The 23978-nt window shown below is 35.5% G+C and overlaps 1 protein-coding gene across 8 annotated transcripts in view; it reads right to left on the bottom strand.

Moving 5' to 3' along the window:
• Window positions 1–23978, bottom strand: part of Herc1 (HECT and RLD domain containing E3 ubiquitin protein ligase family member 1) — a 172436-nt gene that overhangs the window by 92251 nt on the left and 56207 nt on the right. For all 8 annotated transcript variants that reach the window (XM_048423144.3, XM_048423145.3, XM_087905330.1 and 5 more), the window contains exons 13-25: window positions 23477–23602; window positions 22321–22542; window positions 21751–21903; window positions 21495–21627; window positions 19761–19952; window positions 17256–17477; window positions 11471–11644; window positions 8795–8909; window positions 8585–8705; window positions 6250–6421; window positions 3528–3840; window positions 2972–3092; window positions 862–913 (exon numbers count right to left, since the gene is read on the bottom strand). In XM_048423144.3, coding sequence (XP_048279101.2) covers window positions 862–913; window positions 2972–3092; window positions 3528–3840; window positions 6250–6421; window positions 8585–8705; window positions 8795–8909; window positions 11471–11644; window positions 17256–17477; window positions 19761–19952; window positions 21495–21627; window positions 21751–21903; window positions 22321–22542; window positions 23477–23602 — 2116 coding nt within the window. The remainder of the gene's footprint in view (window positions 1–861; window positions 914–2971; window positions 3093–3527; window positions 3841–6249; window positions 6422–8584; window positions 8706–8794; window positions 8910–11470; window positions 11645–17255; window positions 17478–19760; window positions 19953–21494; window positions 21628–21750; window positions 21904–22320; window positions 22543–23476; window positions 23603–23978) is intronic.

The following is a 23978-nucleotide window of genomic DNA, read 5'->3' as shown; positions in this document are numbered from 1 at the left end:
TTGTTTTTTTTTTTACATATGGGGAAAAGTCTAAAGCACCAAGAAAGGGTTTCATTTTGAAGAATAGAACACTGAATATCACAAAAACAAAATTTTTTCACAAGCTTTCAGAAAACAGTCACTAGTAAAAATTCTAAACATTTTATATTTTTATAAAACTATCATATACAAGGTTTTAAATGAAAGTAAAGTTAGTAATAGAATACTAATATTTAAGATTATTTTCAGTTGCCCTTGAATTTAGCCTGCTCTTTTCCTCCATTTGCATATGCGTTAACCAATGCCCACTTTCATATGTGTTAACAGACACTCCTTAAGATAGAGCTACTCAGAAAAGACTCCTGGAAATACTATAAAGTTGCTCCTCATTAAATGCCACATAATAAAATGTTTATTACATGCCACATAATAAATGATTATTGTGTGTCATATAATGTTTATTACATGCCATACAATAAAAGAACAAAAGGGGAAAGCAACCTAGAAACTTTCTACTTGAAGACGTGTATGCATGTGTATATCAGGCAAGTCCATTAGAGAGCCAGAGCATAAAACACTGTGCATATAACCTCCAAAAAAAGACACGCAATGTTTCTAGAATTCTATAAAATTTTTTTTAAAAAGCTTCTTTTTAACAAAACACATGAAAACTCATTCAGAACTAATTATTAATTTGTATGCATTCCTGGATTTTAAATGTGTGTGCATTCTGAAGAAAATTATCTTCCTTTTAATATCCTAAAAAAATTCTTCTGAATTGCTTTTGACAATGATATCCTAGTAACAATAAGATCTAAATGTATCAGACAGAAAAACAGCTACTTAATTTAAGCTGGTATTTAGCATTTTCTTAAGATTTACCTCTCTTCCGATGAGATGATGCCAAATCCAAATCAACATTTCGTCGACCACTCTATTACAAAAAAAAAAAAGAAAAGAAAAAGATTTTAACATTAAATAAAACATTAAGATAAAAAATATAGTTACAGCAATGCCCTTTTTTTCCACCAATCAAGTCAGAGCAGCAACACACGAACTGAAAATAATTACAGAAGTGCATATGCACATAACTTCACAGATATTAACTCAAGCAAAAAGTATGTGTATTAATTACCACAAGAAAAGAGCCGTTTTCTTTGCTGCTACTTTTTTCTCATCCTTACTTTCATCTTCTAGTTACAGCATGGCCATATTATGTTAAATGCCTAAAACCACTGCAATACTGTCCTGTTTCTGAAAATTACTTCTCTTTCCTCTGTCTTTATTTCCCTATCTTTTCAAACTCTGCGCTAGCTTTGAGTGGAAATTTAGAGATCATCTGACAAGTATACTAACAAAAAGTTATCCAGCTCTAAGCATCTACTGGCATTCTAAAATATTAGTAAGTTTTTTTTATTTTAATCTGTTAAAATAGAGAAATTGCAAACTGATGGAACTGTAGACAGCTTAATGGAACAGTAAATGTTTTCAGGAAAAACTGTATACTCAAGTATCCATATGTACAACCAACATACATAAACCGTACACTGCTTAAATCCATGGATTTAACATTATGACTATTTCAACTGTACTTTGATAGTGTTTCACATAAACAAAGGAATGAGTGTCAAATAAGACTAGAGGAAACAAAGAAATGAATCATTTGGTAAATACTGTAGAAAGTCTTCATCTATTGAACATACAAACACACACAAATGCACCTATGTGTAGGTAAACATTTTGTCTTATATGTCCATGCATATACATTAACAGAAAGTGATTCAGTCTCAGGCCATTCCATACTGGATAAACAAAACTCATCCAACCAGGCTCATAAAATCATTGCTATGCTATGAAATGTTTCCATGCATGTACCTTTGCTGAAAGAAATTAATCTTGTCTCAAACCTAGAAATAGCTATGTCTCTGAGTTGTCTTACTCTTTTAGACACTTTGAATTGTACAAGATTTCTTCCTGTTTGTTGGCTCACCACCATTCAGAATATTCCTAGTGGTGCATAAATCTTACTCAGGGTTTTGTCTTACTGTCTAGTCTTGTTTTTTTTTTTTTTTTTTTTCCCTCGGAGACAGGCTTTCTCTGTGTTGCCCTGGCCATCCTGGAACTCACTCTGTAGACCAGGCTGGTTTTGAACTCAGAGATTTGTGCCTCCACCTATGCCAGCAAGCATTTGCTCCTTATATGCTAAATCCTTTTAGTTCTGAAGTAGTTGGGCAATTGCTTATAAGAAAATAATACAGCTGGGTCATGGTGGCGCACGCCTTTAATACCAGCATTCAGGAGGCAGAGACAGGTAGATCTCTGAGAGTTCAAGGCCAGCTTGGTCTACAGAGTGAGTTCCAGGACAGGCTCTAAAGCTACAGAGAAACCTTGCCTCAAAAACCATCCCCTCCCCCACAAAAAAGACTATAAAATGTTGATGAGAATTATAGTCTGGATTCAAATGATTCAATGAATGTCAATCAAATAGGGTTTGGTATATTTTGTTATCTAAGACACAGTAGGTAATTCACTATAAAATTTATTATACAAAAGAAGGCTCAAACAAAGATTTATCATTGAACTAGTTACCTTTGTTTATTTGAAAAAATATATTTCATTCACTAACAATAGAGAGGCACTGCTGGACATTAAATATAAGAATGATGGGTTAACACCTACTAAGATAGAGTACAGGAGAAGAAGTTTAGGAGAAAGATGAATCCACTATTGTATAGGCTAAGACTGGGGCAGACTAACTCATTGAGCGAACTATGCAAGAGCCAAGTCTATGAATCAGCACCTTAGGAAGAAGACAGAGCTGAAGATCAAAATAATAAGCAGACAGATGGTAAATATTTATGTAATATAGCTATATTGTTTCTATTACAAATCTTTCAAGTATGTATATGCCTAAAACAGATATAAATTACTCTAACCAAAGGCTTATATATCTATAGCTTGAAAGCAAACCTCCTTCTTTAGATATACCTACCAGTGCATAACCCTCTTCATCTGATTCAGGCTGAGACAAATCAGATTCACTCCTGGATTTGATCAGTCTGTAACTTGGACTTGCGTGAACTAGTCGGCTCTCAGCAGTAAGACTTTCACTCCTGCCTCACATGCACAAAGAAAAAGTTTTTCATTGAGGACTGTTAGTGAAAATAAAACTGAATGGAATTAACAGCACAGAGATAATGTACAGTGAGGTGTCATTACATCTGCCCATAGAAAGACTGGCTTATGTAAAACATAAAACCTTTTAGAATTACATCAAGTATTTTTATACCACTTAATTAAATTACAGAGAAATGCAAGTAATTTTTGAATATTTGTTAACTGTGGTGGTTTATATGTACAGACAACTTACTCCTTATGGAACCAGAAATTCAGATTGTAAGCTGAACTAGCACTACTGTTTATATGATTTTAAATTCACCATAGTCAACTTGTATTTCTTCCTCTGTCTTTGATATTTCAGAACAGAAACTCATTGCAAGAAATACCTAAGGGAAAAGAACAGCATTTTCAGTTTCCAGTAGGCCCACCTGGTCATAAGTCCACTGCCTTCAGAGGCACTCACAGAAGGCTGCTGCAACTGCCCTTCTTCCCTTCGTTTCTGAAGCTCATCAATCACAGGACTTACTCCCAATATCAGAAGTGCACAGCGATGAATCACGGAGTTGCAGGCAGCAGTGTACACATCCTGCCCCTCAGGAAGGTCTGTGCTGACCCTTCGCTCTTGCTGAGACTGTGGAGGTGGGTCATCAGCTCGGGCCCCAGACCCTGCCCCACTGCTCATTCTATCTCGGTCTCGGCTACGAGCGACTTCTCGGGCTGAGAGGAAACACTGAAAGATTTCTGTAACATGCAACACAATAGCAAGGTCTTAAAACACATGGGGAGAGAAGAGCAAAATAAATAAATAAAATAACAATGAAAATAGTCAAAAATTTTGAATGAAAACTTACTGAAACAGGGAAAAATTAGTTTTTAGACAATAAATACAGTATAGTAACAAAGTTATGTCAAAATGTCATACTTATAAAAATTGCAATAGGAAATATGCCTATACTTTAGAATTTGGATTTGGTTGGTTCTACCTGAAAGAGTTATGGTTGTGACATATTAAAACACGTCAAACTGGTATACTGACTGTTTTGGTGTAATCACAGGAGACCTGGGACTTTGGAAAGGGTTACTTGGCCTGTCTTTTCCTCCATGAAGCAAGTCTAAAGGACTCTTTTGGGAGGAGATATTTTCATAGATCAAGAGCAGAAAATAGCGTCAATCACCAAAGACTGGCAACCAGACTGCCAAATCAGACTAAGCAAACTCTCTAACCTTAGCTTCCACACCTCCCCCTGTCCTCCATATTTCTTTATAACATCCTTGGAAAGTTTCCCCTTCTCTAGGTATTCACTTGTTTTTCCATTTCTTAAAGTAATTGTTATTTATCAACAAAACATAAAAGCATTGAGCTTTAATCATTCCTTTTGGAATTCACTTTTTTATGAGGATTCCCATGTACACATGAAACTAATGAAAATTATATGCATTTGTTAATCAGTTCTTATATTAATGTGATTCTTAGATCCAGTCAAAAAGGTTACATTAAGAACCAAAGAATGGCAAGTGAGTCTCCCTCTCCAAGATTTCAAATCTTACTAGTGAGTTGGTACAATTTTCAATGTGTGGGCCCAGAGTAGCTGCTATAGTATTTGTGCAACTGTTAAAAATGCAAGTATTAGGCCCATGCAAATTTTCGAGTCAAAAGCTCTAGGAATAGAATCCAGCAATGTAACAACTACTCCGACTGGTTCGGAAGACCAATATAAAGCTCTAGGCCAGTGGTTCTCCACCTTCCAAATGCTGCAACCCTTCAAATGGTTCCTCATGTTGTGGTGATCCCCAACCATAAAATTATTTTTGTTGCTACTTCATAACGGCCATTTTGTTACAGTCATGAATTATAATATAAATATCTGATATGTAGGCCCTGTGAAAGGGTTATTCTACCCACCCACCCCTAAAGAGATTGTGACCCACAGGTTGAGAATGGCTACTCTAGGTTAAATTTCAAAAAAAAAATTGTTTATTTCAGAAATTTTCATTAATTTTGTGTGAAATAAAAGGGCAGGTTATGAGGAAAATAAGCAAATTTCAGCTTATATATAATAAAAAGCCTCTCCCTACCTTCCTAAGCTTGCATAATTTCTCTATTATGAGAATTTATAAATTACTCTATTTCAAATCCCTGGCCCAGTGCCTAGTGCATCATAGGTGTTCATAGGTTATAGTTAGTTTATACATTACCACTCCCCAAATGACTATTATGCTTTCTTTTGTTGTAATAGAAAGCTTGACTTTATTAGTATGTTGTCCTCTCTAACCTCTTTTCCAGGAATTTCTGAATTAATTTTTACATTTAACTATTGAAGTTCTCTCAGTTTAGCTAGTAAAATTCTACTAGTCACTCCCTATCTGTGAGTTCCCTTCTTCCACCTTATCTTTTCTTTTTTGTTTAAATTGTTTTTAGTTTTCTTTTGAGAGAAATGGAAATAATGTTTAGAAGTACACAGAATATAAATAAACCAATAATGAAACTAGGGGATACAGATCAATGGTACAGTGTTTGCCTAACATGTAAGACCCTACAGTCGATTTCTATTGCCACCTCCTTGTAAGCTGAATATATATACAAATAATGTCAAAAACAAATATACAGCCGGCCATGAGGTTGTAGGCTACAAATATGCATGTTAATGTAAAATAGTCAAGTCGCTTAAGAATGTAATAATTCTCTTTTATATAAATGACTATATAACATATAAATAACTATCTTTTAAAACTTATCTAGAGGTTTGGAATATAAAGTATAAAAGCTTTCATTCACCACCCAAAGTTATTCCCATGTCATAGTTCCACCATTGCTCTTATGCTTTGTACCTACTGAAATAAAGTATAATTGAAATTTGTAATTTTAAAAGCTTTACACATAGAATACAATTTGGACCTCCTAATTGGAATAGTAAGGGGCTCGTTTCCTCACCACATAGAGAGCTCTGCCAGCTGGATGAACAGCATGGTACCTCCAAGAGGACTACTTTGAATAACTTTATCTAAAGCCTCTTAGATGTCATTTCATGCATGGAATTGAGCTGAACAGAAACTGAAATGCTTGTGTCCTTTGAGGCACTTTCAACCCAGAGCAAAAGCATTAGAGTGGCACTACCCTGCAATGTTGGCTAGTAAGGAAGATGTACTTACTGCCAGCTGTCATCACTTCATGTTCCCGTTCTTCCTCCTCATCTTCTGGCTCTGGATGTCCATCCTCCCTGTCTCTCTCAGCCTGCTCTTCCATTTCAGCTTCTTCATCAATGGTTCGGGTAAAGGAATGCTCTTGAGGATCAATATCTGCAGAATCTTGGTTGTCTGAGATCTTAAAGAAGTAATAGGAAATTACACTGAATATATTTTTCCAAATCTTCAAAAAGTTTTCATAAAAGCTCAACCCTCCTTCTCCTCCCTCCCCTGGCCAAGACAGGGTTTTTCTGTGTAGCCTTGGCTGTCCCGGAACTCTCTCTGTAGACAAGGCTGGTCTCAAACTAAAAGAGATCCACCTGGCTCTGCCTCCCAAGTGCTGGGATTAAAAAGCATGTACCACCACTGCCCAGAAAATCTTAACTTATATCTTAGAAAATACTGCTGATATCAATAACACATAATCTTTACAAATGATACACTGATAAACTTCAAAGATTACAAAGACTATATGCACATAACTATATACACAGATAGGTATATGTTTTTTCTTGCCTGCTATTTTCATTGAAATGCCATGCTTTAAATTGATTTGCATTTATTCTGCTCTTTGGATACAAACTACAGAGCAGCAATATAACTTACAACATGACAAAAGCACTAAAGGTGATTTTTGTTAGTTGGCTTTGGGGATTTTATTATTGATTGGCTGGGTTTTTTATTCGTTTGTTTGTTTGTTTAACCCTGGCTGTCCTGGAACTCACTATAAATGCCAGGTTGGTCTTTTACTCAGAGAACCACTGTCTCTGGCTCCCAAGTGCTGGGATTAAAGGCATGTGCCATTATTAGCAAAATGTGATTATTTGATTCTACTGCTCCCTTCAAGTTCTCTATGCTATTACTCTGTAAAAATCATGTCGGGGGGGGGGGGATCAAACCCAAAGCATTACACATGCTTGATAATCACTCTACCATATAACTATAACCCCAGCTTACCAATAATTCTAAATTTAAGATAGCATTTTTCTTAAACTTTTAACTTCGCCCATGCCCCCCAAAACCCCCAAAGTTCAATATTTAGTAAGAACAATGTTAACTTAGCTTCCCATGGTGGTCATGCTACCCAACAGTTATCTAGACAGAAGAAAGAGTCCTGATAACAGATACTTGGGGAGTCAAAAATATCGTAACTAAATAATTCATTTCATAAATTTCAATACAAAATACACATGAAAACTTTCAACTAGAATCATAATAAAGGTTATTCATAACCAGTTAATAACTTAGAAATTTCACAATATGGGAATACTTAGCAGTGAAGCCCATATATCCCATATTTAATTTCATAATACATGAGTTTCAAGTTGGAGCCTCAAAAAATGACAAATTAATACTTCTTATAAACTTTTAAGGTCACTCCCTAATGTTTATATCCATAAATACTAAGCCAGTGCATGTTTATGTCTTGTCTGTTGTTTATGCTTAAGAACTAAATCACAAAGAACAAAGGATCTGATTATGTCCCAGCTTTAAAGTAAGCACTGTGAAGAGGATGATCTCAGGCTTGTTCTTATAATTACAGGGTTGCATTACCAGAATCATCAAACCCTTTCAAAATCATCTATTCGCTGTCAGAATTATTTCTGGATCATCCTCAGTCAATGGCCTCAATCTTCACACTCTGAGTGCACAATTCAAATTACAGAAAGACTGATTTTTTTTATCTAATTTTGTCCCCCTTTTCACCTTTTTCTACACTGAGTATTTTTAAAAGTTTCCAGCTCTTTCCTTGTTTTGTTTTTGTTTTTTCAAGACAGGGCTTCACTGTGTAGCCCTGGCTGTCCTGGGACTCGTTCTATCAATCAGGATAGCCTTGAACTCACAGGGAATCCCCTGCCTCTATCTCCCAAGTGTTGGGGTTAAAGGTGTGTGCCACCACGACCAAGCACTTTCAAGTTCTTGTATGATTCCTGGATTTATGCTTAATCAATCTGAGACATCTGCTAATGTTCCTGGTAATTTCAAGCATTCTAAGTTAAACGAGGTAATTCCAATGTAGCTTAATCAATAAAAAGGAAAACTGCCTATGATATGGACAAGCCAGTTTGTCATTAATATCTATGTTGACAAGGCTATTACTTAGCAGCCTCATCACATTTCATAAAAATGAGGTAAACAAACCCCAATTCTTTCATTCTTCCATCATTTTCCCCTAGAAAACATGCCAGTATGTTTTGAACATCGGTACTAATCAATTGTTTTTCTTTCATAAAAACCAATGTGGGGCTATCTCTGACAAGCTTGCAGAAAAACATAGAAATTAATTTATTTCCAACTTTACCCATCTGTCTCGTGATGATGACCTGGTTTGAATAAGTTCAAGGTTCTTGCAAGCAAGTAAACGACTTCGAACTTTGTATACACAACGGTACACTTCTGATAAGCTTTTACCAGGTTGGTATCTAAATAAAGAACCAAAATAGAAAAGTTACCTAATTTCTAACATCATGAGAGCAAATATTTGTCTGAGGATAGTTTTTAAGTTACTTGCCGGCTTTCTCCACATGCTTGACTAAGTAAGTTTGTGTGTTTGAGAAGTGCTGCAAGAACAAATCTAGACACAGTGTCCAAGAGTGACTCATTACTTAAAGTTGCACTGTCCCAATCTGAAAATAAAAATAATACAAACATTTAAAAGGACCCAGAAAACAGTTCCAACATAATAGTAACAGCATTAGTTCGCCAATACTTGAATTTTACCAACTTTCTGACCAACTACTTGACAAATGAACATACTATTTCAGGTGCTGTGGACACAGTTTTGAATAAAACCACAACTCTGATCTCATGAAATTTGAATCTTGGTGTAGGGTGTGAAGACAGATGATACAGTAAGTGAATATGACAGGGAGAGCTAAAGAGAGAAACAAAGCAAGGAAAGAACCGGGGTGCTGTGCTGTGTAATTACTATTCACACAGGGTTCTCTGAATAGCTTTCTGATTTGAGCTCTAAGTGAAGCAGGGGAAAAAACTTCATGGACACAGGAATATACACAGGTATAACATTAGGATAATCATGTGCTAAGAACATAGCTTGACGGTTCAAGAGCAAACGTACATGAGTGGGAAGAAAAGTCACTAGAGGGCTGATGGGGAATTATTTGACATTGGTCTTGCAAACCAGTACAAATCCCCTGGATCTGAATTACTGGAAAACTGAAAGCAGCATTAGAGGGCTTTGAACAGAGAAATATAATCTGACCTATATTTTAAAAGCTCTACCACTTGGATGGAGAACTGACTATACAGACAATAGAAGCAGAAGTCATTGCTGCAGTAAGCAATGGCGGTGGTGACACCAGGGTAGGAGCAATGAAAGTAGTAAGAAGATGTCAGAGTCCACACGAATTCTGAAAGTGTTGCCAAGATTTGAAGTCAAGTTGAATTTTAATTTATTAGTTGGAGAATGAAAGACCACAGGAGCTGTGTAGGAAACTAGCTGGAATCAAAGATCTGGACTTGAACACTTTCCAATAAGCAGCCCAAAAACTGAATAAACTATTCACTCATGCATATACACATATAAAACTATGTATATCATATTTTAAACCATAAAAGTAGATTCTGTGAGAGTACATCTGGGTAATTTAAAACATCTGGACAGAAATGAATATATATGATTGAAAACTCAAATCACAGCATTAAGTAAAGAAAACTTTGCCAGGAGGTTTTTTCTCCCAGTCTTGAATTCTATGTTGGCAGAGCATAGAGTATATTATACAAGACAGAGCCTATACTCTTAAAATAAAGAATATTCAGCAGATCAAGTTGAAGAGGGAGGTTACTGCCCTTTTATTCTCAGAGTGACTACTTTACTGTCCATCTGACAGATTACCAAATAATGACTTACTGCTCCACTCAAAATCAAACAAAAAGTATCCTTTGAAAATGTTAAGACCCAATTTAGTTTTATTTGTTTTTAACTATTCTTAAAGCTCCTTCCCCAAAAGGTAAAATGCTACAACTACATTTTCCACTTTATTTCAAAGCATAGGTTAAAAATATAAATACAGACTTAACTACTTTATAGGTAGAAGAATCAACAATGCTACTAGGCCTAAGTTTACATAAGACCTTAAAATCTACAGATTCTTATAACAGCAATCTACACAGCATATGTGCATACAGAACTTATCAAGAACAGGTTCTTGAGAAGCTACCTGTTCCACAGACAGGCTTATTATCTAAGGACTGTTATGACTTATAATTAAAAAGGACTCTAGTTTAAGGATGTTAACTCTCAGTTTACAGAGTAAAATACAGTAACACTCTGTGCTATTTCAAATATAGCATCGATTATCCTGCTTTTATTTTTTAAAAGTAATGAATTCATGAAAAACCATCGTTAAAGTTATATTCATTTTACATCAAGCACCACAGAATGCTTCTACTATTAAGCATGAAGTCCACACTAAAGTATCAAGCATATAGCAAATGGCTAAGTTTGTATTTACCTTAAGTGTATATCTAGGTATTAAAAGTTCTCATTCCAAACGATAATATGATATAAAACAGAACAGAAGAACCAACTCCCGAAAGTTACCCTCTCACCTCCAGGCACATGCCATGACATTCCACACTCAGTGTGGGAGGTACTTCTATCTGTGTGTTGCTTTTATTGGTTAATGAATAAAGAACTGCTTTGAGTCTATGACAGGGAAGAACAGAACTAGGCGGGGAAAGCTAGGCTGTATGCTGGGAGAAAGAAGGGCGGAGTCAGAGAGAAGTCATGGAGCGCCACAGTCATGTAGAAATGGGTTAAATTAATATAAGAGTTAGCCAATAAAAAGCTAGAGCTAATGGGCCAAACAGTGGTTTAATTAATACAGTTTCTGTGTGATTATTTCGGGTCTAAGCTAGCTGGGTGACCAGGAATCGACAAGCAGTCTCCTTACTACAGACACTCACACACATACATTTTTTTCAAAAAGAAATGTATACCCCACTATATGACACAAAATATTCAAATGTCAAAATGCATCTTAGATAAGTAAACTTTTTCAATACTTTGCCTTTCAACTCTGATAGTTTCTTTAAATGGGATATAAGTAGATACAACAAAGAATCTGTTTTATTTTCCACAAAGAGAAAAATCAACTTTAAAGTTTACTTAACCTAGCACTGAGAATTAGCTATACATTTACTCACTTCCTTCTCTATAACTTACCTTTACTAACAGCATAATCCTGCATGCTGATCCAAAGGCTTCTGGCAGGCTCTTTAGAACAACCCAATGCCAAGTCTACATAGACAGCAATTTCAGGCCGCAATTTGTAATCAAAAGGCTTCTGTTCTTCATTTCCTGAAAGGGCTACTTCTAATAGGCAGCTCATACATTTATCTATTAAAAAAAGTTTAATTTTAATAATTCCATTTATTCACTTCTCTTTCTCCCTTCCTTCCTCCCTCCCTCTCGCTCTATGACACAGTGTAGGTAAAGGTAGGAGTCTTCTCTCCTTCCACCATGTAGGTCCTGGTGATCAACGCAGGTTGTCAGTAATGGTAGCAAACACTCTACACCCTGAGCCATCATTTCTCAAGTTCCTTTTCATCTGGGAGGGAGGAGTTTCAAGACAGGGATTCCTAGTGTAGAGGTGGCTGTCTTAGAACTCACTCTGTAGACCAGGCTGGCCTCAAACCCAAGAGATTCGCCTGCCTCTGCCTCCCAGGTGCTAGTTGGTGCAAGCTGCTGCCACCACCACCTGGCTAAGTTCCCAAATGTAAACTTCATAAACTCTGTAACTGCAAATAAAATCTTATTTATTTACTCAACCCACATGAAATTGTACACTTGGAGCTAATTCAAAGTAGGTACTACTAAGGTGCAACCCTCTAATTATTTCATTCGGAGGCAGTATCAGCTCTCTAACTCCCTTTAGAAAAAAGCAGACATTTGGCAGAGAGGCCAGGAATGCAAACTATCCTACATATGAAGTGCAACCTTGAAGACCATAGTACCCAAAAATACACAGCATCCTCTTTGAGAAAAGTTTGACTATAGGGAAAGAGGATAGAACATTTTCTTTTTTAAGAGACTTAAAGGAAAGCAATCAGCTAAGAGTGATTCAAAAGAATCAGTGATACCATGAACAATTTTCCAATCAATAATCACATTCATGTAGGTAATTCCCAATTCTTCAGTAGGAGCTATAGCATTAAGAATCACTGTTATTATTTTGGAAGTAAAGGTGTTGCTGTACTGTCCGGGCTGGCCCTGAAATTAAGATCCTTTTACCTTTGTTACACAAGTACAGTAATTTCAAGAATGTACACACCCACAGCTGGCTCACTTCACTCTTTTTTTTTTAATCAATGTTAAATGTTACAGTCAGGGTTTTAACAAGAACCAAAAGTCAGTTTAATCTATAACATATTACATATTTACAATTTTACATAAGCAAATACCTTTTCTTGATATAAATTCCATAATTTTAATTCTTAAAATCTAAAAAATAATATTAAAACTGAAATTTATTCATACTTAAGCCCCATTAAAAGGGATGTATGGATCAACAGACACTTTCTTTATGCAGGAGATTACTGAGGACTAATGCATCAGGCATTAGTGCTATGAGCACTGGAACCTTATTCTGGTAAATATTCCCTAAGAACCCTGCAATTTAACTTCCTTTATTTCATCTTTATCAGTCTAGCTTTCAGGAGCCATAGTCAAAATCACTTTCTAGCTCAGAAGTAAAATGATGAGTATATGTATTTGAAAAAGAAACTACTTTCTTTATTTCTACTCACCACACTTCCATGCCCAAAGCAAATCTTTTTTTTCTTTTCCAGCCTTGGTTTCTTTTCTTTGCACCCTCCCTATCTCCCTGTCTAACCCATCCCCTTCTCTACCTTGTGGGCTCCCTCCATCCTATTGCCTCTCTTCCTCTCTCTATGACTTTATGATGTGGGATGCCACTCTATATGTTGTGAAATGTTTTATTACCATTGCTTAATAAAGAAGCAGCTTTGGCCTATGGCAGGGTAGACTATAGCTAGGCAGGAAATCCAGAGATAAAGGGAGAGAGGAGGTGCAAACAGAGATGCTAGCAGCTACTGGGGAAATAAGATGTGATGTAACAAACCATGGGTCTCATAGTAAAATATAAAATAATAGAAAAGGGTTAGGTTATAGAAGGAAGTTAATAATAAGTCTCAACTAACAGGCCAAACAATTTGTAATTATTATTAAGCCTCAGATTGGTTATTCAGGAACAGTCAGGAGAGAAAGCTTTCAGTTACAAATGAAGCCAGTTTGGTGCACATGCATCCATATAAAGCCTAAAAAAGCTTTAAGAAAAAAAAGGAGGGGGGATTCTAGACCCATTTTGAAGTCAAGATACCTTTATGTTGGTTTAGCTTAACAGCTCCCACAATCTCTGCAGTTAGCTCATTAATAGTCAAAAAATTTAAAGAAAACACAATAGTACACATCATAATAGTATATAGAGAGTCTAGATTATGACTTCAAAATTTGGATCTAAGGTTATGTTTTGTTTTAGAAAAGAGGTTTTGCTTTTGTTTCCATAGAAGATAAGAAGCTATGGATTCCTTCCAGGCTAACATAGTTTGATCAAGTAAAACCTCCTGAGAGGTCTCTGATGAGAGTAATGGCCCAGGTGATCCAGCATCCAAAACAGCTTCAAAACAAGTAGCTGCTCTATAGCCAAGATTTAACTAAAACTCCAAATTTTCTCAGGATCCCCAATCAGCAATTAGTGGAATTAAAAAATACTACACCCAAATTCCCAAAATACTGCTTATAAACGTTTGTTTTCATTTATAGAGGGTTGGCTATAAATGGTTAATGGTCATTGTCAATCCTTTTCTAAGGAAAAAAGGGGGATATGACATAGAAATGTATTTTAATCCAAAATATGACTATTAATCTCAAAAATACTTTACATTGGTATGGATTTTGGTTTACTGATAAAAATTTCAAGTCAATTTTGCAATACTATACGCAATTTCTACTCTTGTTTAAGGTGTTATGTTTAAACAGCTCATTTTAAAATGTAATATATAGTTAAGAAATACATAATAGTTATTTATAATTGTCAAACTTATAGTCATGTTAGTTGATTTTCAAGGCAATACAGAGACATATTTCAGATAGGTAATCTTCAAACACTTCAAAGATCTACAGAATATGGCATTTAAAATGTTTTAAAAACTTAGACTTGAGTTCAAGGCTAGACTGGTCTACAGAGTGAGTTCCAGGACAGCCAGGACAGTTACACAGAGAAGCCCTATCTCCAAAAAAAACAAAACAAAAAAAAAACAAAACAAAAACAAACCTTGAATGCTTCTGGACAGTTAGAGAAATCTACTCCTAGCAACATCAATTACTTTTAGAGGTTGATGGGCACTGAAGAAGCTCCTTATGAGTTTGCTTCCAATAAGGCCATGGCTAGGCAATTGAATAAGAAGATGTTCTTGTCTGACCTGCTTGCTGTATAAACTGAACACGCAGGAACCATAGAAAAATGACTGCTGAACTTTCCAAAACAAGGTGAGACAGTCCTTCAGGGTTCCTGCTTCATCTAAGAGTCTGTCAGATATTCTGCAGGTCACAGAAGAAAGTGACTGATGAATTTCACAAAAATAGGTGGGACAGTCTTTTAAATTTCCAGCTTCATTAAAAAAAAAATTTGCCAGATACTCTAGGCTTGCAGTCTAAAGATAGATGTCCAAATACTACAGAAGAACTTTGGGTGACTGTCCAGGCAGTCTGATGTCTCTGTCATTTCTAGAGTTTTGAAAGTTGCTTGCAATGTACTTCCTATTTACATAGGTATTATTATATCCTTCTGGGGTCTATGATGGAGGTGAAGACTAGATAGTTATAATTACAGTTTTCCTTAGTTATGATAAAAGATAAATAAGATATAAAACTTTAGACTCACAAAGATAAAAATAGATGACAGAGTATTTTCACTAATTTTGTCAAATACAAATAGACAAAATAATGTTAACTGTAATCCTTACTTGATAACTGTTTTGTTATATGTAATTTTACTATGTTAAAGTTAAAACCTTCCTTTTTAATTAAACAGAAAAGGGGAGATGAGGTGGGATGCCCTCTTTATGATGTAAATATGTTTTACTACCATTGGTTAATAAAGAAGCTACTTTGACCTACGGCAGGCAGAATACAGGTAGGCATAAAAGTCAAACTGAATATAGGAAGAAAGAAGGCAGAAACAAAGAGATGCCAGCAGCCACTGAGGAAACAAAATGTGAGGTAATAAACCATGCGCCTCATGGTAAAATATAGAATAACAAAAATGGGTTAATCTCAGTTGTAGCAGCTAGTTAATAATATGTCTGAGTTATTAATTACAGTTTGTAACTAATAATCAAGCCTCAGAATGGTTATTTAGGAACTGGTGGGCATGAGAGAAACTTCTGGTTTCTTTAACTTATATCTATCTGAGTCTCTTTTTCTTACTGGAAATGTAAAAAAAAAAATAGGTTTAATATGGGCTAGCTAATCCTATTCAATATTTCATAGAATCAAAATTAGGAACCCAGACAGAATGAAATACCAATCCTAGATAAAGCTATTAGACCATATATTGGAACAGCGAATAAATCCTTGTGTTTTATCTAAGAGCAAACAAACTAGAGAAATGGGAGATGTGGAAAAAAAGTGATTTCCCAAAGACAATACAAAGGAAGGAATAAAAAACTGCCATTTAGACCTAAGGCTAATTGGCTATGTTGGCTAGTTTTATGTCAACTTGATAAAGCTACAGTCATCTGTAAAGAGGAAACCTCAACTGAGAAAAATGTCATCACAAGACTGGGCTACAGGCAAACATGTAGGGTCTTTTCTTAATTAGTGGTTGATATGGGAGAGTTGAGTCAATTGTGGGTCGCTTGACCCTTGGGCTAGTGGTTCTGGTTTCTGTAATAAAGCAGACTAAGAGAGCCAGTAAGCAATATTTCCCCTGCCTCCAAGTTCCTGCCCATTTTGAGTTCCTGTTCTTTGATGGTGAACAGTGATGTACAAGTATAAGAAAAATAAACCTTTTCCTCTCCAAGTTGCTTTTGGTCATGGTGTTTCACCACACCCAGAGTAATCCTAACTAAGATAGTGTCGGAAAACGAGACACTGCTCTGTCCTGATAGGTAATCTACCCATGCATTCCATTTGGGAAAGTAGTTTTGTAATGCCAAGTTTCAGAACAGAATCAATTATTTTTTCCATAACTTGATCAAAATGAATGAAGAGTACAACAGAATGGGAAACATGTATCTTTGGCTTTTTTTGATATATGGAGCTCTGATTGTAGCTCAACCAGATGTGGAACTTACCATGTAGCTTAGATTAGACCATGCAGCATTACCCTGATCCAGCCTCTAAAGTGCTGGAATTACAAGAGTGAGCCATCTCAACCTGTGGGTAGTGACCCCTAGGGGTCACATGTTGATTTTTACATTACAATTCATAACATGAGGAACTGTAATTAAAGGCCGAAGCATTAAGGAGACTGAGAACCACTGTTCTAGACCCACATTTCCCTACACCAGTGATTTCTGCCCTAGACCTACATTTTCCTATGCCAGTGACCTCTGCCCTAGACCCACATTTCCCTATATTAGTGGTTCCTCATGGTGGAGTAACCCCCAATCATGAAATTACTTTGTTGCTGCTTCATAACCATAAATTTGCTACTGTTATGAATCATAATGTAAATACCTGTGTTTTCTGATGGTTTTAGGAGACCCTGTAATAATATCATTCAACCCCCAACAGGGTTACAATTCACAGGTTAAGAATCACTGCCCTATACCATGTTGCAGAATTTAACTTTTTCGAAGAACTGTCCACTACAAGTTTAGCTCCTCTTATTACTAATGTGGAAAATGCCTGAGTTCTGTATTCAAAACTCAGGTAAGAGATCTCAAAGGAGGCACAAAGAAGTACATGTTTCAGAGTATATTACCCAACTGAGGGGTGTCCATTTCCACACCGTCACTGAAAAGAGGTGTTTTCATCCAATATGCAGTATCCTGCTCCTCTGGAGATATAGGGGAGCCCTGAAGCATGCCACCAAGACATCGTCCAATGAGGAGAGCAATTGTTCTTTCCAGATCCACAAGCCACACCCACGACTGAGCTGGCTGAGGTAATGGCACACCAGCAGGATCAATTACTTCTGGTCCTCCTGAAGAGAAAAATCAATACAATTGTGTCTTTATCTGTTACTTTTAAATTTTAAAAGTTTTCTTTTGGACTTTAACCTATTATACTATAATAAGATATTGAAGAAAATAAATTTTTAAAAAAAACATGTGACATTTTCTAAATACAAATTACCTGGTGTATTAGACTAATTTAAATTTTACTCACAGATGTTAATTCATTAAATAATTTTTCATTTACAAAGTTATCAATTTTAAGATAAAAACTAAATCATCACATGCAAACTTATTTCAATGGATTATATTACACCATCTCCATCAAATTTTATCATCTTAGGCAGTCTTGGGTCTTTTTCTCCAAAACGAAACAAGAATTCATCAATTAAAGCGATACTATTGTTTAATAGCTCATCTGGCTTGAACTCAGAATTATCTTATACGAAGACCCAGACCCAGGCTTTCTTAGTGTATACTTGTTTCTAAAAGTTCTTCATATGTGCTCACAAACACACACACACACACACACACACACACACACACACACACACACACACGATAATCACAAAGATAACAGAAATCAGAAGTGGGAAAAAAATACCAAAAGGCAGGTATCTGAAAAGATTAATTGACAATCCTCTGATAAAATTAATAAGGAAAGACAGACTCCATAAATTTTAAAAATAGAAAAAAAGGATGTGTAGCAATGTAGATATAAAAAAATTTTCAACCCTTAAATGAACACAATCAATTTTACACCAAAAAAATTAAAAGTCAACAAAATAATATTTTCTGGGGAAAAAATTCTAAAATGGATTAGGAAAAAACCCAAAAATTTCCACAATCCATGCACATATACAATAAAAAAATAAAACCATAAACCACAAAGGCTACATAATTTTATAGATAAATTCCTCTAGCACTTTAAAAGAAGAAAATTTTTACCCTTCAAAAATTACTTCAGGGCCGGGCAGTAGTGGCAAATGTCTTTAATCCCAGCACTCCAGGAGGCAGAAGATGGATCTCTGTGAGTTCAAGGCCAACCTGGTCTACAGAGCTAGTGCCAGGACAGCTAGGACAGTAACACAGAGAAACCCTGTCTCAAAAAAAAATCAAAACAAAACAACAAGAAATTACTTAGAAAACCGGGGGGAAAGTGAAAAATAAAAATTCATACTATAAGTTTTGCAAATGAGGCAAAAACAGCATGAAAAAGGGCAATTTTTAAAAAATAATCAGTTATGTTATTCAAACAGAAAAACACTCAACTCACCTAACACAGAAAGTTCTAAGAAACTTTAGGAAAGCAAGAATAACCCTGAAACTGCCCACATTAAGCTGAATCACTATTCCAATATGGTCATGAATTTGGTACTCTGATCATTTCAATTCAGTTTTCAACAGAATTGACCACTGCTATAGCTAGAGGGGTTTCAATGTTATCCTGTCAAAGACCAAAGCTTTCCAGAAAAAAAACAAAAAAATAAAAAACATAAAAAGCAAAACTAAGACTCTAGGCACTGACAAGTGGTTTTCTCAAGGTTGCACAAGAAGTTACTAGTAGAGACTAAAATCCAGAGCTTAACATGCCTCAGTCCATGACTCTTTCCAATTTAAGGGGCAAGGGGACAACAATTCACTAACTTGAAATGTCTGTAGGTTCTAGTAGTAAGGTTTCTTTGACAGCCTTAAGATAGATTAAAATAGGTACAAACACAAACTACTGCCAACTTTCTAAAATTACCAGCATTGTATAATTCAAGAATAAATAAAAATACCATGTCTAAAATCAAATGTACTAGAAAGATATTTTCTCAATTTCCATTTTAAAATTTAACCAATTGCCTAAATAACCAAACAAAATAAGAAATATGTTACTATCAAATAGATATGTAACAATAAAATCTTTTATATTTATGATATAAAATGCTTAAATCAAATATAGTGATCCATTAATCATAAATGTACCATTTCAAATACCTCAAAGGAAAAAAGTAATGATGGGTTAAATTATGACACATTTTGCTATCTACTGTAAGACACATCTTAATTTCAATCATGTCAAACTTTGTAGAACAAAAAGCTTTCGAATCACCGATCATAAAGATACTTTTTATGATGCCCATAAGCAACTTTCTTAGCTACTGTACTGTCAGTTTTCCACTTTTCGACTGTCTAGTCTTAGAAAACAATCACATCTTTTTGCTCACATGAAATGCCCACATAGTTAGGCATGATTTTATTTGAGATATGCAAGAAAAATAATTTTTCTCAAGAGCAGTTATTAACCTTTTACTGCCTGTACTTACCATGAAGAGGCCACTGTAATTCTTGGTCTTCTAAAAGAGCAGCTGCTGGCAGAAGTCTATTAAGGCAATCAAGAGGTGGCAAGAGATCGAGGAGGTGACTCAGTAAAGGACGAGCCACTGACACCGGGAGTAACAGCAGGGAGTTAACAATCTGACAGAGCATACTGCCTGCAGCTGACACGTAGATCACATCTATGAAGGGTAAGAAATGCAGTGTAAATCAATGACCTCAAATTTAAAAACATAAAAACCTAAATATTTCTTTAGTTTGGAAGGAGAGTAGACTAATTCAGTAACTCGTTGATCAATACCTACCTGATAGGAATTGATAGATCACAGTAGTATTTACTATCAGAAAATACCACCAACAGACTCTATGTAGAAATGCAAACTTACCATGCATGCTAACAAACTCATAACATAGAAACTGATTTCTTAAGATACATTATAATTCCACAACCATTAATTTATCCTCACTCTTAAATTTATTCAAACATTCAGAGTACCTACAACAGACTAGGTACTACACAAGGTAGAGACACAGTCATGACCAAAGCAGGCAAAAGCTCCCACTTTCCTGTGATGCCAACATTCTAGCAAGCAAAGTTTTTTATATTTTTTTAATCTAAAATAATTTTTAAAATTAAGATCATCATAAAATATTTGTCTTTTCACTATGGGGATTACTTTTCAATCAAATTTACTCTAATACTTCCCTGTACTCAGGGCCAGGAGGAACAGTCAAAAGTAAATCCGGTCTGTGTGAACAATAAATTTACACTGCATACAAAACAGCCAGACCACCATGACTAATAAACAACAGTCTTGGGTTCTCAGCTAATTTCTTTCTTTTCTTAGGATACTTCAGAGATCAACAACCAAGAAAATATTCAGTAGCCAACTAGAGAAAGGCTCTGGTGCTCGGGAAAGTCCTCAGTAGGTGCAGGCACAGGAGCACCTGCACAGGGATTAAAGACACTCGTTCAAGAGGAAGCTATTCAGAAAGAGGAGAGAATTAAAAGCAAAATTTAAAGGATCCCAACATGGAAGGGCACAGTCAAAGAAGAGGGGGCAAATCCTTTATGAAGTTCCAGAAAAAAACTGTCCAGAGACAGAGGAGAAATAGTAGGGCTGTGCTACACAGAGGAGAGCCCATGGAAGAAAGCATTTCAAGAAGGAAATTGCAGTTGGACGTTGGTGGTGCATGGAGACAGAGACAAGCAGATCTCTGTGAGCTCGAGGCCAGCCTGATCTAAAGAGTAAGCTCCAGAACAACCAGGAGTACACAGAGAAACTCTGTCTCAAAAAACCAAAACGGAAAAGAAAGGAAATTGGACAGGGTATGGTAGTGAGTCCAGCCTTTGGAAGGCTGATACAGAAGGATCAATTTGAATTTAAGAACATATTCTAAAGCATTAGACACTGTCTCAAAAAGAAAGAAGGAAGGGAAGGGATGAGGAATACTGACAAAGTATGGAGGAGATAAAAAGCATACTTCACATCATAAATTAACTGACTTTATATCATCTAATGTCTTTAAACTAGATCTGCAGCAAGAGTCAGAATCCTTTAAGATCAGTGTTACAGCACCCCTACACCAAGATGAAAAGAAACAAAACAAATACAAAAGAAACAGGATCATTTCTCTTCCAAGCACTCTTGAGGTTTTGGAAAAGTTCAATGACTCTTGCTTCATACCCACTGGTTAAATGTGAAATTCAACACCAAACTTACCTCTTAATTTCTCTCCAACACTGCCATTCCAAGGACTCTCTTTAAGCAAATCTGCAGAACGTGAATAAATATCTGTAGCATGAGGCAGCAAAAGCTGAAGGTGCTTATGAAGCAATGCCACACTGCTTGAGTTCTAAGGAGAAAAAATCCTAAATTACCACTCAAAGATCCAATGTACAAAAATATTTATGACATCCCAAGTTATCTGAGCTGAAGGTTCCTAATAGAATACCACAAAAAGGAAAGAACTGCACACCTCAGTAATGTTATTAATGTGGCAAAAAGCCAGCAGTTGTTTCTGTAGTGAACACAGCAGTTCATGGAGATGAGCAGGCTGACTGTTTTCTGACGGTGACGTTCCAAGAAGATATTTATCACTGTTCTTTTCCAGTTCTCCAAATGCTTGATCCTAAAATGACATAATGTAAATCGTATTTCAAATATGCTTTAGAAAACTATTTTTGTTTATTCTTCATTACATGAGAAACACTTGATAAAATTCTAACATAAATCTTCTTGTAATTTTAAGTTACATGTTACACAGCCATCACAATATTTCAGATATAACATGTTTCTCTCTTTGAAGTGAATGTAAAATTTTATTTACATTGTTTAAATGTTAAAATTTTTACCTAAAAAGATCATTACTCCTTTATTCTTTTCTTAATACAGTGAAAAAGCAGGGTACCTTATAAAACCTTAAGTTTCTCTCTATTTGGAGAAGAGAATCTAATATTTTGTTTATATTGTTTAAACGTTAAAACTTTTACCTAAAAAGTTCATTACACCTTTATTCCTTTCTTAATACAGTGAAAAAGCAAGGTACCGTATAAAATCCTAAATTTCTTAAGAGGGTCTTCATTAAAATTTCAGCCAAATGAGTGTCTGGATGGCAGGTCTGAGGACCATAAGGCTGATCTGACAGGTTTCCATAACCCATGCACACAGTCGAAAGGTCAGCAGCATCAGAAGGTGAACTATAGCCAAGAAGGGAAGCAACGTGGGTATGATCTTGCAAACTTGTCAGGATTATATCCAGCTGCATTCTCTAAACAACAATGAAAAAGAAACATGTAATTAGCATAACATGTGTTAAAAGAAAGTAAAAAAGGATATAAGAAAAAAACTATACTAACAATGCTAACTAACCCATTTACTAGCTTGATAAACAACCTTCAAGAAGTACATAATTATAGGAAAAACTATTCAACTAATATCATTTCAGAAAATGTAACTAACAGGTTTCTAATCTCATATTTTATGATAAATACCTAAGATTCCAAGCTAAAATAGAATAATGTGTATAATAATTTAAGCACTATAAGTAGACAGAAATAAGAAATACCAAGAGATAAATTATACTCATGCTATTCAACAAAATTACTGATGACAACTGCTTATTCTAATATTTAAAAAAATCACTTATAATCTAAACTAATGCAAAATATTTACTGGAAAACATCTGAGAACATTATATACCAATACATACCATGATTCCCCTCAAATTTATAGCTCTACAATTGACTTTTCTACTTAGCTCAGCAAAGTATTTATTTTCATGCACTTAAAATAATAAAAATTAAAAATAGGCATATTCATGCTTCAAATGCTTTTCGCTAGTGATAACCTTTTCCTTTTCAGATAAGCAAATCTAAGCATGGAACTAACAGCAATAACACAAGATTAATTTCAACTTAGCACTTACAATAAAGAAAGAGTAACTGGATTTGACACCATAATCAACACTAGTAAAATGAATCATAACTCTAAGAACTGACCCCAAGTAATTAGTAAATCATCATATGCATAATTTCAGGTCACTAGACATCCACAACTCTTCCAACATATAACATCAAATAATCAGAATGTACCAGAATTATCAAGCACTACACTTTGACACATATAGCAGTTGATTTGCTTTATTTTTCCTTTCAGTCCAATTTCTTCTGATGTGACTGGTTTATCTACATGCAAAGGCTTACCTGTCCTTTGGATAAGCTTTCCCATCTATCAGGTCCTTGGGGTAGAAGAGAATGAAGTAATTCCATCCGTTCTCGTAATGGAGGTAACAGCATGGTTGCTCCCACTGACAGTGTTTCAATTACCACCTAATAATCAAAAACAAAACAAAAAAAGAAAGAAAGGGAAAGTGCATTGGCATTGATTAGCCCAGATCTTCTCTTTTTAACAGCAAAATATGAAAAGTGAATGTACTAATTGTTGGGATTCTACAAGTCTAAAAGTGTCATGTGAAAAATGAAAATGTCTTTCTTTAGTTGAGAGGGTTTAAGAACATCTTCTAGGCATTGCAGCACAGGCCTTTAATCCCAGAAGGAGGCTGAAGAAGGCAATTCTCCGTGAGTTCAAGACTAGCCTGGTCTACAAAGTGAGTTCCAGGACAGCCAGGGCTACACAAGGAAACACACGATTGAAGACAGCTAGTACAGCTGAACATCCCATTTAGCTAAGGCTTCAGGTCATGAC

This window comes from Myodes glareolus, chromosome 4, assembly GCF_982192425.1.
Source record: "Myodes glareolus chromosome 4, mMyoGla1.1, whole genome shotgun sequence".
NCBI classification, from domain to species: domain Eukaryota; kingdom Metazoa; phylum Chordata; class Mammalia; order Rodentia; family Cricetidae; genus Myodes; species Myodes glareolus.
Note: the sequence above shows the minus strand (reverse complement) of the source record. Positions and strands in the feature narration are given on the sequence as shown.